Genomic DNA, 17938 nt, shown 5'->3' on the forward strand with positions numbered 1-17938 from the left:
TTCATTATATGAGACATATACTAAAATTTAGGTCTATTTCTAGTTGAAATTGGCTTGAGAGATAAACAAATTATGCGACACTTGACATAAATTCAACATCATATTCAATTTCAGCTAGAACTTGACCCACCCAAACTATATTCATCAAAATGTTTGATATTTGACATCAACTGTTAGTATTGTTCATCGAGTTCTAATCCGAGAATCCGGATTTCAACCGGATCAGATTTGGGCCGAACCCGGATGAAACCGATTTTAAAAATCCGAAACCCGGTTTCCGGGCTGTGTAACCTTTTTTTTATTTTTATTTTTTTTGTGCAAATGCTGAACGTCTTTCTCTGCCTCCTGTCTTCTGAAGCTGTGTCAGGTGATGTGATTTGCTATTTGAATTTATTTGTACGGTCGGTTTATTAAAGTGTATGAGTAACGTCTTTTTTTTGTAATTGTCAGCTGCTATAGTAACGTCTTTCTTTGTAGTTGTCAGCTCTTTCATTTCAGGTGATGTGATTTGCTACCTGACTTTCTTGTACTGTCGGGTAATTATATGCTGTGCAATCTGAAAACAAGATTTTTATGGGAGAAAATATTTACCCACAAACGTTTTTTAAAAGAAAAAATTACTTTGGCCACCAATTTACCGTTCTATTTGACTGTTGGGAAATTTTTTTTATTTATTTAATAATTAAAAAAATGATTTTATATATATTGATATATTTTTTTATTTTTAAAAAAATTTAAATATATTAAAAAAATATGAATAAAATAATAAAATAATAGATTATAAAAGCAACTAACGATCAAAAAGAGTAAAGAAGAGTAGCTCGACTCATTTTTAAAATACTTTACACAATTAAGTTTTAAATGAGAGGCATTTTTATAAATATCTTATAAAAATAATATCAATTTATTAAAATACTCGCATTTTATAACATTATTGTGAAATTTGTTGTAAAAATATATTGTGTGTATATTATTACTCTTTTAAAAAAAAAGTTACCCAGGTTTAAAACCTGATACCCAGATTGGGTGTATCCGAATTTTTCTATGCGGAGTACCGGCTTGAATTTGTTTCGGACCAGAACTCCGATTATCTAAATTTTAAATTAGGCAGGAAAAAACCCGACTCAAATAAACAGGACTATGAACTATATTAATGTCATGCACAATATATAAATGGTAAGTAATAAATGACATTTTAAAGCTGTTACCTATTTTAAACAAGGAGAACAAATTACAATACTAGAAAATAAGTATTAATATCTTGTTAGGGAATGCCTTATATTCCTTAAATGTCATGGCGTGTAATTTTAATTTAGTGTGGTTTTCTCTCGTCCTTGAGGGAGCTTTTAAATTATAAGATATCATGTCATTAAAAATTACACTTCTAAAATAATATGACATCTCGTAATAAAATAAAAATATTACGTATCCTTATTTTGAAAAGAGTAATGCTATACACCACACTACTATTTTACTTTCATCTCACTATATAAGATGTGTCATATTTATCACTATTGACATATTTATTATCTAATAATGATAAATATGTCACATCTTATATATTAGGATGACGGTGTGGTGTATAAAATTTTCCTTTCGAAAACTACTTAATATATTCCGAAACTACTTAATAACTATTCCAATGCTAATACTCTAATAAACACAAGTATTAAAAATTTAAATGTTTAATTAACTTCACAAGATCCCGGGATCAATTACCCACATCAACTCCAAATGGCCCATGCATTCCTCACCAACTCTTTAATTGTCCATGCATTAATAAATCCTACTCTCAAGTATGTAATATCTCTAAATACATGCATTAAATCCCGCTTCAAGTGTTTAATTAGTCTTTATCTTATTTTGTCAACGCCAACTCTCCCTGCTTGGCAGAGCTCCACCAAAGGTTCATTAATTTCCCACCTGTTGCCGTTACGTTTCTAGTGCCATTACCCTATATATATATATACACACACTAGCGGTTGGGCAATGTGCGAGGCACATTTGTCCCGTTGAAAAATAATTTATTTTGTCAAATATAAATATGTTTTGGGTTAAAAAAAAAAAAAACGTAATCATAAGTAAAATAAGTAGTATATAGAGAATTTTTTATGAATTCAATTTCTGTACCTAACAAGTGAAAAGAGATGTGGAGAATTTTTGTGATAGTGATAGTACTTCACTGCATAAATCGAAGCAATTCAACCGAAGAAAAAAAAATGAGAATTAGTAAAATGAAGAGTTGGATTTAAATCTTAATAATTTTAATGTATCAGCAGCAGCCTCGTCCTTAAAGAAAAAATACACGTAGACATCATATCTTTAGATATGATTTGGATCGATGTATTAATAGTAGTGATATGGTTTGTGAATAGTAATATATAAAATTATTTGGATTAAGATATTTTATTTGATTTTAGAAAATGAGAAAAAAAAGTTAAAATAAAAATATTTTAAAAGTTAAAATATTATTGGAATATAATTTTTAATGTAGTTTTTGTTTTAAAATTTAAAAAATTTATATTTAAGAAAATTGTAATGATTAGATTAACAAATTAAAAAATATTTTATATTTAAATAATATTTTAAAAAATATATAAAAGTTTCTGAAAACCTAAGAATCTATTAATCTCTTCCTCAAACTCAATAATTTTGTTTGGGAAGAAATAGATTGTCAATTCCCTCCTGATCCAATGATGTTGTAAATTTTTTATTTTTTAAAAAATATTTATGATGATTAAAAAAATACATGAAAAAAAGAAAAGAAAAATAAAAAAATGAAATACACATTCATGACATATTTTCAGGTTACTTTTTTATTAGTTGTAGCAGTTTTCTTTAGTTAATTAAGAATATTATCATATTTAAATTATGTTAAAATTCTAATTATTTATATAGTTATAATTTTTTAAAAATATTTTACAAAATTTTATTATTTATTTAATGATGAAATATTAGTATTTTATAAATGGCTTGGTTATTTTGAAATTAGTAGTACTTGTGTAAAATCCTATATGGCGTAAGATTTTCTAATTGATAAAAAAAAGCACGTTTGCCACATCTGTCAAATTGAAGAAAAAAATAAAGTGTAATTTCAAATATTAAAATAGTCTAATATATAAGAATAAAATTATTATTTATTTATGTTCATCATTTATTATAAAATTTAAATTATATTAAAAATTTAAATTAATTAGATAATTTTTTTCTCTTAAAAATGTACAGTAAAATTTCATCATTTATTTAATGATAAAAAATTAATATTTTATAAATTAAAGTTGATTTTTAGTGTATGATATAATAAACAGTAATAGGATATGCGAAAAAAACATGCGAAGAAAAAAAAAATAGCTTCTTTATTGATCATTTAAAACTCAAAAATTAATATTTTTCCACTTTTTCTTTCTTCCTTTCTCTCATTTCCTACGCACGATTGCGGTATTACGTCGCACATTGACATTCACACGGATAAAATAAAAATAAAAATAAAAAATAAAAAAAAAACGGTTGATTTAGATTTACTGTTCATGATGAACAATAATAAAGAGTAACGGTTATAGGTTTTTTTTAAGTATTAGGCATATATATATATATATATATATATATATATATGCATACGACCACACACACAACAGACACGCAGAGCTATTGTTTACCATGGCTAGTCGGAGGATGTGTTCTCTTCTCTCTCGCTCTTTAACTTCTCCTACTTCTGCTGCTGCTTTGTTTTCTAGAGGTAATATTGGTACCTACCTCTCGACTTGTTTGCTTTTTTTTTTCTTTGTCGTTTTCTCTTTTGTTGTGATGCTCAACGTTTCGTTCATGTTGATTGAGCTCTCATTCGAATGTCGTTCCAAAGACAACACGATCAAAGAATCACAGGGAAGTTTTTCTTTTAGCAAAAGTATTGTCAAAACACTCCCACGTCGGCATAGTCGGAAAGACCTGTTGATCTTTCAGTAAGAATTTTTCATGCGTGGCGACTGACCTGCTGATCATGACCCAAGAAGTACTAAAAAATATATTTTTGTGTGTTTGGATGGAGAAACTGTATATAGGTGAAGTCGTCGTGATCAATGAGAATTATGTTTCAAACATCCAACAAGTTATATATTTTTATATTATATTCATTTCCTTCTGCATTTGCTACTTGTCGATACGGCCAACTACTTCCACTAGCATGATCTGTTGGTTTAGTTTTGCTAATCTCCACTGGATAATGATAATGGCATACTATGCCTGTTTGATTTGTAGTATGTAGGTAAAATTTTTCTTTCTTCATTGGTTAAATATTACTTTCTTCAGGCAGGAATATTGCTAGCCCAAGCAGAGGAATATCGAAATATAGCACTGATGTTGCAATCGAGAATCCAGTCGATCCACCCGTTGAAGTAAAGCATACTCAGCTTTTGATTAATGGACAATTTGTTGATGCTGCATCAGGTGAGATTTCCCAGCATTCATACACATCTTTGCTAGATATGTGCTACTTATTTGCAACCTCAACTTTTATGAAATGGGGCATCCTAAGACACATTTATTTTTTCGTTTGACTTGTATTGAATCTTATACTGTGGCTTCCTTCGGCCTCAGGAAAAAGTTTCCCGACATTGGATCCCAGGACAGGGGATGTGATTGCTCATGTTGCAGAAGGTGATGCTGAAGATATAAATCGAGCAGTTGCTGCTGCTCGCAAGGCTTTTGATGAAGGACCATGGCCAAAGATGACTGCATACGTAAATTTTCTTTCTTGTGCTTCTAATTTTTCATCTGCAATTCGATGTCTCCGAGCTTGTGCAATTGATTTCTTTATTTATATCTCCAGGAAAGACAAAGGATACTCTTGCGCTTTGCTGATTTGATTGAAAAGCACAATGATGAACTTGCAGCACTTGAGACTTGGGACAATGGGAAACCATATGAACAGTCTGCTAAACTCGAAGTTCCAATGTTGACACGTCTAATGCGATACTATGCTGGTATGTAAATCCATAGAATATAGTTCATCTTTCGCTATATAGATTTTGAGTGTTCTCTGCATTTTATCAATATTTCTGAGATTTATAAGATTTCTATGGCAAAACTTTCAGGTTGGGCGGATAAGATTCATGGTCTCACAGTTCCAGCTGATGGACCATACCATGTGCAAACCTTGCATGAACCTATTGGTGTTGCGGGTCAGGTTATTCCATGGAATTTTCCTCTTCTCATGTTTGGTTGGAAGGTCGGGCCAGCATTAGCATGTGGCAACACGATTGTTCTGAAAACAGCAGAGCAGACACCTTTATCCGCAATCTTTGCAGCAAATCTATTGCATGAGGTAGATAATGAACGAAACTTATGTTCTCTTCTATTTCACATTGGGGTTTTGATGTTTGATGTATTGTGATTCGAAGGCCGCTTCATTCGCCAAATCTCATGAATAACATCTGGGAAACATCTCATTAATGTTTTATCCTTACCATATGCAAGATTCTACCTCCCGTTTTCAAAATAAAGTGTCATTCTTTGGCTGAAAAAAGTAAAATTTCTACCTGCTTTGGCTGATAAATTCTTTTACATGATTGTGATCGCTTGAGTGCATGGAGAATTTCTTTGAAGTGACCTTTTGTGAGAACTGGATCCGAAGCTTCTTGATTGGAGATACAAAACCTCCAGCTTCTCATAATTATTTGAACTGATTATAAAGCTGTCCGATGCCCTAGTTGAAACTTTGGACAAGATAAAATGGGCAAATTTCATACAGGTCTCTTTATATTTTGTTCTGATTGTAGATCTTTGTGACAGGCTGGACTTCCTCCTGGCGTTCTAAATGTTATTTCTGGTTTTGGTCCAGCTGCTGGTGCAGCTCTTGCTAGTCATATGGATGTGGATAAGGTGATTTAAGATCTTTGTAACTGCATTTTTGAAATCAGCAACGATAAATGGGGATACCAAAAGTCTAGGACACATTCTCACGTTGTACTGATCCTTGCTTACATGCCCTGATCCCAACGCCTAGTAATTTCTATGCAGTTTGCTTTCACTGGATCAACAAAAACAGGACAATTTGTTCACGAGTTGGCATCAAGAAGCAATCTTAAGCCAGTAACTTCGGAACTTGGAGGGAAATCCCCCTTTATCGTATGTGAGGATGCTGATATAGATAAGGCAGTTGAGCTAGCGCACTATGCCTTGTTCTTTAATCAGGTTTGTTAAAGAAACTGTTCTGATACAATGATGGGTTCAAAGGAAGTTACAGTTCATTTTTATTGATCATGATTTGTGCAAAATGCAGGGACAATGCTGCTGTGCTGGCTCTCGTACATTTGTGCATGAGCGTGTATATGATGAGTTTGTAGAGAAATCAAAGGCACTTGCTTTGAAACGTGCTGTTGGTGACCCATTCCTTGAAGGGATTGAACAAGGTCCTCAGGTGAGTAAGCAACGCTGACATTTATAAAATCCATCAATCATATCAGTCAATGTGACTGAAGATGATAGAATCTAAAAAGAAAGAGAAGCATTGCTCTCTCAAAATTACACAGGTTAGCAATGCGCAATTTGAGAAGATCCTCAAGTACATAAAATCTGGTGTCGAAAGTGGAGCTACCCTAGAGGCTGGGGGAGAGAGACTTGGCAATAAGGGCTACTACATTAAGCCCACAGTTTTCTCAAATGTTAAGGTATTTCTTTTGGTTATAATAACATCATGCATCTTTCCACAGAGATTGAGATATGGATACAATGAAACTAACAGTAATTTGTATCAGGATGACATGCTGATTGCAAAGGATGAGATATTTGGCCCAGTTCAGTCCATCTTTAAATACAAGTGAGAAACCCTGACAATTTCCAAACACATCATGGTCTCCCTGAACTTCATTAGGAGCACTAATGTTTTTTGGCTGATTTCAGGGACCTTGACGAGGTGATAAGAAGAGCAAACGCCACTCATTACGGGCTTGCTGCTGGGGTCTTCACAGAGAACTTAGACACTGCTAACACTTTGACTCGAGCATTAAGAGCTGGGTCAGTGTGGGTGAACTGCTTCAACATATTTGATGCTACCATTCCTATGGGTGGGTACAAGATGAGTGGCCATGGCAGAGAAAAAGGAATATACAGTTTGGAAAACTACTTGCAAGTGAAGGCTGTTGTCACTCCTCTGAAGAACCCAGCATGGCTCTAAAAAACTTAAAAAAAACATATAGTAATACACTTCTAGACCCCAGCGGGAGCTCTCAACGGAAGATATAGCATTTTCCTCGCCAAAATAGTACCACCTCCAATTTCTAGGCTGTGAGGTATGACTGCGTGAAAGTGGTGATGATGATGATAAAATCCTTGTTTTGTTTTTATTTTATTTATTATCGTCTGGGAATTTGTGGGTGTTTGAATTTAATGATCAACGGTCTATATTTACATCAAATTCACTCTTTCCTCATTTTTTGTTTTAGTTTACTGAACTGAAATGATCCACCCAATAGCATGCCTGTATTCAGACTTCACCGTTTCAGTCTGATCCAGCTGTGGCCTCGGGATTAGATCTTAATGAATTGTGCTACTTGTAAGAGCATTGTCAAATCTAAAATTTAGTTAGAATTTTTTTTTTAATTATAATATGAATTTATAATTAGATTAATTCATATTAGACTAGTTATTTTAAAATCTAAATAATAATAAAATATTAAATATTTTAATAATATATAATTTTTTTAATATTTTACAAATCTAATTCATAACTTTATTAAAAAATAAAATTATTAACAAGTTGAGAATCTAGAGTTGTGCTTCTTGACAAGAAAGCAACAAGAGCAGCTTCATAAGTATATGAAGAAGGTGTGACATTGTGGACAACAGATGAGCCCTGACCATTTGCACCAGATCGTAAAGCATTAGACGTTTTCAATTCATGGCACAAATGAGCTAACTCCACTTCAGCAGATCCTGCAGCTTCAACATTTTCATCAAAAGCATTGTGGCTGACTGGGCGCGATGGAATTCCAGTGACAGGAGTTGGACGCCCCAAGTCATCCTGCACATTTATTAGATTAGAAATCACCAAGACAAAAAAAAAAAAAAACAATTATGGGGAAAAGAGTAGGCAAGTCAAACTAATGAGAACTTGCCCATCAGTGTAATAATGATCAACCAAACTTGATGATGGTAAGCCAGATAGACATGCAAAACAAAGAACAGCTGCTCAAGAACCTTAGATTTAAAAAGCATATGCTTTCAGAACAAAACTAATGTAGCAGAGAGTTGAACAACATTACAACATTGATCACAGAAAAGAGAGAGGCCATAATTTAAGCAATACAAGAGATCAAAAGAGACGCAAACTAAAATTTAATGATTAACGATAACCTAGAAGACAAAGGAAGATACATTCTTTTGGCAGATTTCAAGGCCCTTTAAGAGCACTGGCATTGATGAGTCCAATGTCCATAATTTGAAGAATTTCACTCAAAATACTCGGCATTGGATTCACATTTTCTTTAAATCTCAAGCTTTCAGCTATAGTGAACTCTTCTTTATCGCCAAACTTGGCGACCTACTATTCAACATCTATCCGGTTATTTTATTACGAAAAAATTATTTCGCACACAAAGCCGTTCTCTCTTCCCTCTCTATTCTGCTTTCTCCGTCTACCCTGAAATCCCCAAATCCCCAATCCCTTTCGATTCCTCTCCTTTCTTTCTTCCTCTCCTCTCCTTTTCTTTCTTCCCGAATCGACACATCTCCAGTTCTTTCTTCCCTCTCTTCTCTTCCTTCTTCCTCTACCCCGGAATCCCGAAATCCTCAAATCCATTTTCGATTCTTCCTCTCCCTTTCTTAATTCCTCTCCTCTCCCTTTCTTTCTTCCTGAATCTAGCAAACCATTCGGTCTTCCCTCTCTTCTCTGTTTTCAGCAGTACCTCGAAACCCCCAAATCCCGACTTCCCGTTTCGATTCTTCCTCTCCCTTTCTTTCTTCCGCTCCCTTTCTTCCTCTCCGTTTCTTCCCTCCGTTTCCTCCTGTTTTTCCCGAAGCTTGTATCATAAACTTTGCCGAGAAAGTGACCCGTTCATCTTCGTGAAGCAGATGTTGAAGTTCGTACGAGGTGTTTCAGGTGAAACAGGACCTCCATCACCTCCATAGGCACACCGTCGCCGATCCTTTCTCCCTTTGCTCCGAACGTTCTCCATCTCCGTGAGTTCACTCTCTCATATATATATATATATTAATCATATATGCATGTATGAAAAATTTTGCATGATCATTTATATGATTTTATATGACCTTTTTCTTGGGGACGAATTGATTTTGTATGATTTTATATAATCTTCATGTCGTCAAAGATGGTGGAGGAGGGGATTCGGCCCCATTTTTGGGGGGCTGTTAATGTTCTAATCTTGCCCAGTTTTACTGATAAAAGGGCTGGTGATGAACCTGCCGTCCATGCCTAAGTATTCAAGATATATGCTGGGTATAGAGCTCTCTGTATTTTACCTTTTGGTACTAGTACTGCTGATGATAGTTTTAGGAAATATACACAGTGGATGAAGGAAGTGAGAGAGAGATGGGGGATCAAGAGGAAGAAATTGGCCGAAGGTTATGAACAAATTTGAAAGCAACTTTAATGATTTTTTGGATAAACCTCAAGTTTTATTAGTCTTTAGGATATCAAATTACATGAAGTTTTGATTCATTCTATGAAGCCTAGACTGATTCATTCTTTATAAGCAATTTAAAGTAACTCGAGGCTATAACTTTGGCTGATTGTGTTGGATAAAATGTAAATATGAACAAGAATTTGTGTACTGCCATGTGACATTAAGGTACTAGGAGTTTGTGATGCCCTGGATTGTGAAGGTGTTGTGTTAAGTCCTTATATTGGGTGGGGCTGAATTGTAGAACTTTTGTATGAATGTAGATATGACTAGAACTTTTGTAGTATAGTGTAGATATGACTAGTCCTTTCTAAATTGTGACAACTGTAGGGATTGTTTTATACATATTGTATTTTGGCAATGGAAGGTGGAAGATCATACCCATAATAAGTTGATGTTATGAACTAGAGTATTCTATATAGGTGACTCCATTGGGTTGTGCCTTTTATGAGATTTTTTTTTGTTTTTGGTTGGTTTGGTAGAGTTGTATAATTGAAACCACTTTTTATGAAGGAATGGTACCTGTCAATTTCCTATGGTTAGGGGTACCATTGTAACAAACCAATAAATCCTTTCATATAAATAAAGTGCATCTTGTAATGTGAGGTCCGTGTGCCTATACTCGTGGAGATGTGTAACTGTTGGCAGTCAAGCAAAAAATTTCCACTATGATATCTGAACTTGTTGTTGTGTATTTGAGTTGTATTTAGTGGCTGGGCAGCCACTATGATATCTGAACTTGCTGTTGGCAGTCAAGCATTTATGTTTTTGTGGAATTGTGACTCTCTTTTGTTGAGCTGTGTATTTGATGTATTCATTCAAGCATAAACTCATTCTCTCTTCATGATCTGGGTAGCCTGTATGAACTTGCTGTGTATGAACTTAAACAGTTTAATCAAAAGTAAACTTGGAAAACCAACATGCAACATGGTTTGATATTTTTTTAAAATGTGCTTCCACTGCTCTATTTTCTTGTGCTGCCTAGTATCTATTTTATTGTACTGCCTTGTATCTAATTTTTTGTGCTTATTGTGCTGCCTTGTATCTATTGTTTGATTTTTAAAGGATGGGCAGTCCATCTGAGGAGGACCCCTTCTTCACCACTCTCTTACAAAGTGGAGGAGAAGGTTGTACTCCAACATATGAGCAATATTCTAATGTTATGATCCAAACAACTCCCCTTCACTGTGAAAAGAGGCCTCCTCCAAAAAAAATTCAGAGAGGTGCAACTTTCACTGTTGAGGAGGATAACTTACTTGTCTCCGGTTGGCTCAACATTAGCATTGATGCCATACGAGGTACCGATAAAAAATCCACTTAAATGTGGGACAGAATTTCTGAGTTTTATCACGAGTATAAAAAACCAAATACTGCAAATCGTTCGATAGGGTCATTGATCAATCATTGGTCCATGATCCAGAAATGCACAAACAAGTTTTGTGCATTTCTAGCGCAAGTAGAATCATTGCACCCAAGTGGTGCAACCGAGCAAGACAAGGTATGTACCATTTTCCTTTAAATAATTTATTTTTTATCTATTATTTATTTTTTTTACAATATTCCTTCAATTTTTCAGATTGAAAAAGTTAAAATAATGTACAAAGAGATAGAGAAGGGGAATTTCACAGTGGAGCATTGTTGGTGTCAATTGAGACACCAACCCAAATGGCAGCAACACATGAACAATCTGAATACAAGGAGAAAACCACCTGATAAACGTCCAGCCAATGAGCAGTCTCTTGAAGTTCCCGATGAAGTTGTGGAGGAGAATGTTGAGAGGCCTCCAGGCAAAAAACTTGAGAAATATAACTTGAGGAAGCGGAAGGCCCAGGAATCATGTGATGTTGACTTCAATGGTGCGTTAGAAAAAATGACCGCTGATAGGCGACTGTTCATAGGAGAGAGGAGAGCATGGGTGACGAAGGCTGATGAAGTGAGAGGTGCACAACTAGAACTTGATAAGAGGAAGTTTGAAGCGGAGATCATGAGTAAGGATCTTTCTAATATGACCGTCATGCAACAAGCCTATTTCCTGAATATTCAGAAGAAAATTTATGAGGACTCTTTGAATAATTCCGAAGGTACATTCGACACATCTTCATCCATACCTCATGGAGGTGTGTAACTGTTGGTTCATTTACAACCCAAAATTCTAGTATTTAGTGGCTGGGCAGCCACATGTATATCCAAAACATGTGGCTAGGCAGCCACTAGTACTACTGAATTCGTTTTATTTTAAATAGATGACTGGGCAGTTAGTTGATGTTTTTGTGAATTAGAGACTTTATTTTGTTGAGGCTGGACAACCACTTGTAATGTGAATGTTAGTTGATGTTGTTGTGGATTAGAGACTTTATTTTATTGAGGCTGGACAACCAGCAGTCTCTTGAATGTTAGTGCATGTTGTTGTGGTATAGTCATTTTATTTTGTTGAGCCTGGACAGCCACTTGTAATGTGAATGTTAGTTGATGTTGTTGTGGATTTTAGAGACTTTATTTTGTTGAGGCTGGACAGCCACTTGTAATGTGAATATTATTTGATGTTGTTGTAGATTTTAGAGACTTTATTTTGTTAAGGCTGGACAGCCAGCAGTCTCTTGAATGTTAGTTGATGTTGTAACAGGTATGTCTTGTTTGGTTTGAAAATAGCTATAACAGGTATGTCTTATTTCGTTCTCTTCTTCCCTCAGTTTGTTGCTTGTCTTGTAGTTAGAAACCTGGTACATTTTGTCACCTTTTGACTATTCCATGATAAAAGTATATAGGACAAAACAGAACAGGATAAAATAATGATGGTCTTTTCTTTATTCTCCCACTTGTATCATACTTTGGCATATTAGCCGAAGGAATGTGCATTGTCTTTTATATATTTTCTTAAAATGATAAAATAAACAATGCAACAATGATAAAATTAAAAATAAACAATGCAACCACAGAATGTGCATTGTCTTTTATATATATTTTTTTAATCATGAATATGAATTTGCAATATTCCAAATGACATTCATATTCCAAAAACATCAATACTCCATATGACATTCATATTGTTTTTAAAAAGCTTTAAAACAATATTCCAATAAAAAGTTTTAAAACAATAAACAACGACACATCATAACTAATAAACTTATTTAATAATCATAAACAACAACAATGAACTCCATGCATATTCCACAAATACTCGACAATAAACAACGGCAATAAACTTCATAACTCGTAAATTATGAGCGGCCATGCAAATTTCATAAATGCTCGATAAGGTCAGCTTGGAGTTGAGAATGAGTGCCTCTATCTCTAATTCAATAATGTTGCGCAATGAACTCCATGAATTCAGGTATATTATCGCGTGAAATTGGCTCATGTGGAGTATCATCATTGGATTCGTAAATAAACTGGTCAGCCCCGAGATATTGATGACGCTCATCTTCAACGATCATATTGTGCAAGATAATGCATGTGTACATAATGTCTTTTAGAACTCGGGGCTGAAAATACCAAGCAGGTCCATGCATAATTGCAAATCTAGCTTAGAGTACTCCGAAGGCTCGCTCCACATCTTTCCTTGCAAACTCTTGACAAGCAGCAAAATGTTTTTTCGTTTTTCCATGTGGAGCAGGAATTGTCTTCACTAATATTGCCCATGAAGGATATATACCATCAGCAAGATAATATCCCATTGTGTATTCGTGACCATTGATTGTGTGTAGTTGCACGGAGGAGCATGACTTTCGGCCAACGTAGCAAAAATAGAAGATCGATCGAGTACATTGATGTCATTATGAGACCCAAGCAAACCAAAAAACGCATGCCATATCCAAAGATCATAAGATGCAACAGCCTCCAAAATAATAGTTAGTTCATTTACGTGACCAGAGTACATACCTTTCCAAGCACTAGGACAGTTCTTCCATTTCCAGTACATGCAATCAATGCTACCCAACATTCCTAGAAACCCACGGTTTTTTCTGACTTCTAGTAACCTCGCTATATCACTGTTGGTTGGAGACCTCAAGTACTCACCCCCAAAAATTGACACGATCGCCTTTACAAATTTCTTCATACTCAACCGTTTGGTGCTTTCTCCAATTCTTACATACTCGTCCATAAGATCTGCCGTAACCCCATATGCAAGCATCCTAATTGCTTCAGTTATCTTTTGAAGGGAGGACAATCCAAGTCTCCCACTGGCGTCTCTTTTTTGGACAAAATAATCATCGTGAGCTTCAACTGCAGAATGTATGCGTAAAAAAAGATTACAATGCATTCGAAACCTCCTCCTAAAAACGTTTGGCGGATATATTGACGGCTCAGCAAAATAATCATTCCAAAGGCGCTCATGACCTTCCAATGGATTACGTCGGATGAACATGCGAGGTTGAGAATTACGACGACGTGAAGCAGATGCTCCCTCGGTTGCATGTTGTTGTCTATGTAGGGCCATTGCTTGTATCATATACTCCTCGTGATCAAAATAATCTTCATCTTCCATATGATCAATACTCTCAAAGGGATCCATAGGGAATTGGGAGAACAAAATTTGATGGAATGAAAGAAGAAAGATTGGTTTTTGATGAGTGGGAAGTAATGAGAGGATGGATCTATTTATAGGGCTTAATCCGAGACTATTAGTTGTAACTAAAAAACTTGGTAAAAGAAGAATGGTTGGCACCATCTACTTGTTGGTTTCAAGAATTATAGATATGAATGTTGGGTAGAAGAATGGTTGTCAAAATGTGTTTGTTGGATAATTAGGTTGAGAAAAAAAATTAATTCAAAAATAATAATTTAAGTATCAAATTAAATTATTAATTAACATATATTAGTGTAATTGTAAAATATATTATAAAAAATAAAAAATAATATTATTAAAAAAATAATATTATATTATTATTTTGATGAATCCAATGGCTAATCTAATGTAGAGTTATGGATAAGGAGGTTTTAGATATATGAAAAACATATACTTTTCATCAAATTTTGAAGATGAATTTGATGAATCCAATTCCAGTGCTCTTTGAAGCAGATTTAAAGGCCCAAAGTACTCAAAAGGGCAGTCAACTCAATATTGGCAGCTAATATACAAGCAAATATGTAGTTAAGACCAAGAAAGGATACGTCATGAGTTTAAAACTGGTGAAAATGAAAATATGGCTTTACAAAGATCGGGAATTCAAGTCAACAACAAGATGTAGACTAAGAACTTTCATCAACCATTACATTTCATAGCCTCGCACTTTAATAGTCACGTTTCATATTATTACTTATCAAAATAATAATAATCACTTCTCATTTAAATCCCCCAAAACAAGGACATCAACAGGTATTTATGGTAAACAACCTCACCTAATCCAAAAGTTCAACTTACATTGATGGTTACAATCTTGACTCTTGCATAATAGAAGGCTAGTCACTAAGGAGAAATCCGAAATCCTCTGTTCTAACTGACATTTTGATAGTATAGATTCATTAAAGCTAGGTTTATCAAACTGACTTCATATGTTGTAGACGACATGATTAACTAATTTTCATTACCAGTCCACATGACTTGATTCTTAATTACAAGAACATCAATTTCCAGTAGAGATCCTATTGACTTGGAATTTCCAACTGAGGATGAAGGGTTTCGGAACAACACCGTCTGAGGAGGCACGCGAATCGTGCTAATGTGCTGGATATTAGCACCATTGAAGGAGGATTTGAAGATTGAGAAACGGGGTTGCGAAGAGAAGCTGATCGACGAAGAGAAAGCAATTGGGAGGCTCAACATCTTGTTCTTTCTAGCTACGTTTTGTCTGGAGGCTCAACATCCTGTACGACGTGGAGGAAATTGCGTAACCATTGGACGACATTTCACCAGCAACGAGGGAGAGAAGAGGGATGAACGAGGGAGAGGGATGAACGGGGGAGAGAAGAGGGCGAGGAAGCTTGCGGGTTGAGGAGAGAGAAAAGAACGAGGAAAATAAAGAAGAGGCTGTTCATGAAATAATAAAATAATGTGATGAAGGATGAATAGTGACTCGCCAATAATGGAGAGCCCTCTTAATTTACTGTATCTCACATGTTAAGCTTTTGAGCATTGGCTAGTCCAATGCAGATGTTTTTTCTAACATATAGTTAAATTATAGACTTGCATTGGCATTTGGCTAGTCCATTGCCAATGCTCTAAGCTTTGTATATGTCAGATGTGTGAAACCTAATATAATTATAAAAAAAAAAAATTAAAACACCAATATTTTTTTGGCAGACCTACTTCAATATTATATTCTAGGCTAACCAATGAATCCCACTCCAGCCTGGCTTTGAAACCCCCTATCTGCAGCAAACCATATGCCAATAAGAAAATGAATCCCACTATTTTTTCAACGTCCTACACCTTATGCGGATTTGTTTTCCCTTCTAAAAAATGCGCATTTCGAAACATTACACCCCACGATTTCGAATTTTAGAACAAAACCCCCGCATCGCCCTTTCTTTGCTCAGTCTCAATGTCATCATTGCCATTGCCCCTCCCTCTACCTAGCGCCGCACGGCACGTCGCTCCTCCCTCTACCCAGCGTCGCTCCTCCTTTGGCCATCAAGAATCTCCTCCTCCCCATTTTTGGTACTTATGCCACAACTCTTCTATTCTTATTCCTCTCTATTTTTTTTTTAATCTTTTAGTATGGTGCTTTCATTTGAAGGGATGGATCTCGTGAGTTTTTTTTTTTTTTTTTTTTTTAAGTCTTGGGTTGGATTCTATTTTCTTTGCATTGTAGGGTTTGGTTGGTTTCTTGGCAAGAATTGGGGGAAAAGGATGAAACACTTTTGGAAGTGGCTCTTGTGATTCCCTGATGTCACCCATAATATTGGTAACAAAGTAAACTTTCACCATGGTTTTGCTGAACCATTGATACAGAAGTAACGGACTAAAAGTCGTAGTAGATTGTGTTGTGCTACACTTTGCTGGTCCAGTTTTGTTGAAAGAAACGCCCACTTCCTTTTCTTCACGATCTTTGGTGAGATACTCGAATGGATGCAGCTCTTCCAAAAGCTAATAGATTGGCAGCTGAAGAGTCTTGTGGAGCCACATGTGACGGTTGAAGGTGGTCGAAAATTAATAGATCAGCTCATCTCCTTACTAGTTTCAAAAAACAAAAGAAAAAACATGACAAAAGTCAGTAGACAACATCAGAAAGTACTAGAGGAAAAGAGGGGAGGAGGAGCCGAAGCTTCCACCCTCCTCTAGACGGTAAAGGGAGGATGCTAGGAGATGAGTTTTGAGAGAACTTTTGGAAAGGAGAGAAAAACGTTGAGAAACAAATTGTTATTGTTGTCATGATTGTGATTGCGATGACTTTGACAACTTGTACAAACGAATATTTTGTATAAACAAAATTAAGAAAAATTAGACAAAAGGCCCTTGTAGTTCTTGGGATTTGGAAATTAAGAACCCGATATTTTTGAGACATGAGTTTAGGTTTAGGATTAATATTAAAATAGTTCTTTGTTATTTATTTTTTAAACAAGTTACTTCTTATATAATTGTAATTTTGAAATTTTTATTCTGTGTTTTTAATTTTGATCAAATTAGTCCCTATGTTAGCAATTTGTCAAAATTTTAAAGAAGTACCAATCACCTGAATGTCACTATTTTCAAGTGTGATTGCCTGAACAACCCAAGCAATAAAATGATGATTCCTCAAATCAAGTTCAAGATAACAAAACTAAATCTCAAGCTAAAATCAAGGCTATAATAGTTAGGAAATTGCAGCCACAGACTTAGTCTAGTTACTTAAAATAGACTCTGTATAATGTGTATATATGTTGTACGATCCTGGATATGAAGTGTGTGAAAAATTTTATTGATTTAGAGTAGTGAAACATTCTGTCAATATTAAAATTCTATCATGGTATCCACAGAGCCAGCCTCTCACAAGCAATCGATCCCCTCCTCAGAAATCCCTTTTTCCACAGCACAAACACCCCTCACAAAGCCCCCATTTCCAACCGATACTCCCCTGATTGCCCTTAACATTATTGCTAAGATCAATGAGAAACTAACACCATCAACCTTTCCCCAATGGCGCGCCCAACTTCAAGCCCTCCTATTGATTATGATCTTCTTGATTATGTCAGCGGAGACAACCAATGTCCCGCCCATATTGGCTCATCCACCTCTACCCTCCAAAAGACCCACTGGGTTTGCTAGGATAAACTTATCCTCAGAGCTATTTTGGCCTCCATTGCCACCACCATCACCCCTCTCATCTCTGTCGCCAAGACATTCCATGAGGCATGGAAAAAACTAAATACCATGTATGCAAGTA

At 35.2% G+C, this 17938-nt stretch overlaps 2 protein-coding genes across 9 annotated transcripts; one reads left to right on the plus strand and one right to left on the minus strand.

Moving 5' to 3' along the window:
- Positions 1-3620: 3620 nt before the first annotated feature.
- LOC108985444 (aldehyde dehydrogenase family 2 member B7, mitochondrial-like) lies at positions 3621-7590 on the plus strand. 8 transcript variants are annotated; one of them, XM_018957734.2, is made up of 11 exons: positions 3621-3736; positions 4306-4443; positions 4594-4736; positions 4826-4979; positions 5091-5320; positions 5788-5877; positions 6016-6189; positions 6278-6415; positions 6528-6665; positions 6753-6814; positions 6898-7590. In XM_018957734.2, the coding sequence occupies exons 1-11, from the start codon at positions 3658-3660 to the stop codon at positions 7169-7171; spliced, it is 1620 nt and encodes a 539-aa protein (XP_018813279.1). In that variant the 5' UTR covers positions 3621-3657; the 3' UTR covers positions 7172-7590. The 8 variants fall into 8 exon arrangements, with proteins under 8 accessions (XP_018813279.1, XP_035539833.1, XP_018813276.1 ...); XM_035683940.1 differs by having other exon boundaries at positions 3625-3736; positions 6495-6727; positions 6767-6814; XM_018957731.2 differs by having other exon boundaries at positions 3625-3736; positions 6495-6665.
- A 5341-nt stretch (positions 7591-12931) lies between these two features.
- On the minus strand, positions 12932-14148 carry LOC108985445. Its single transcript, XM_035684328.1, has 2 exons — positions 13288-14148; positions 12932-13117 (listed from the first exon to the last, which is right to left on the minus strand). Exons 1-2 carry the CDS (start codon positions 14146-14148, stop codon positions 12932-12934), a joined length of 1047 nt encoding a protein of 348 aa, XP_035540221.1.
- Positions 14149-17938: the final 3790 nt, after the last annotated feature.

The sequence above is a fragment of the Juglans regia genome, chromosome 13 (genome assembly GCF_001411555.2).
Source record: "Juglans regia cultivar Chandler chromosome 13, Walnut 2.0, whole genome shotgun sequence".
NCBI lineage: Eukaryota > Viridiplantae > Streptophyta > Magnoliopsida > Fagales > Juglandaceae > Juglans > Juglans regia.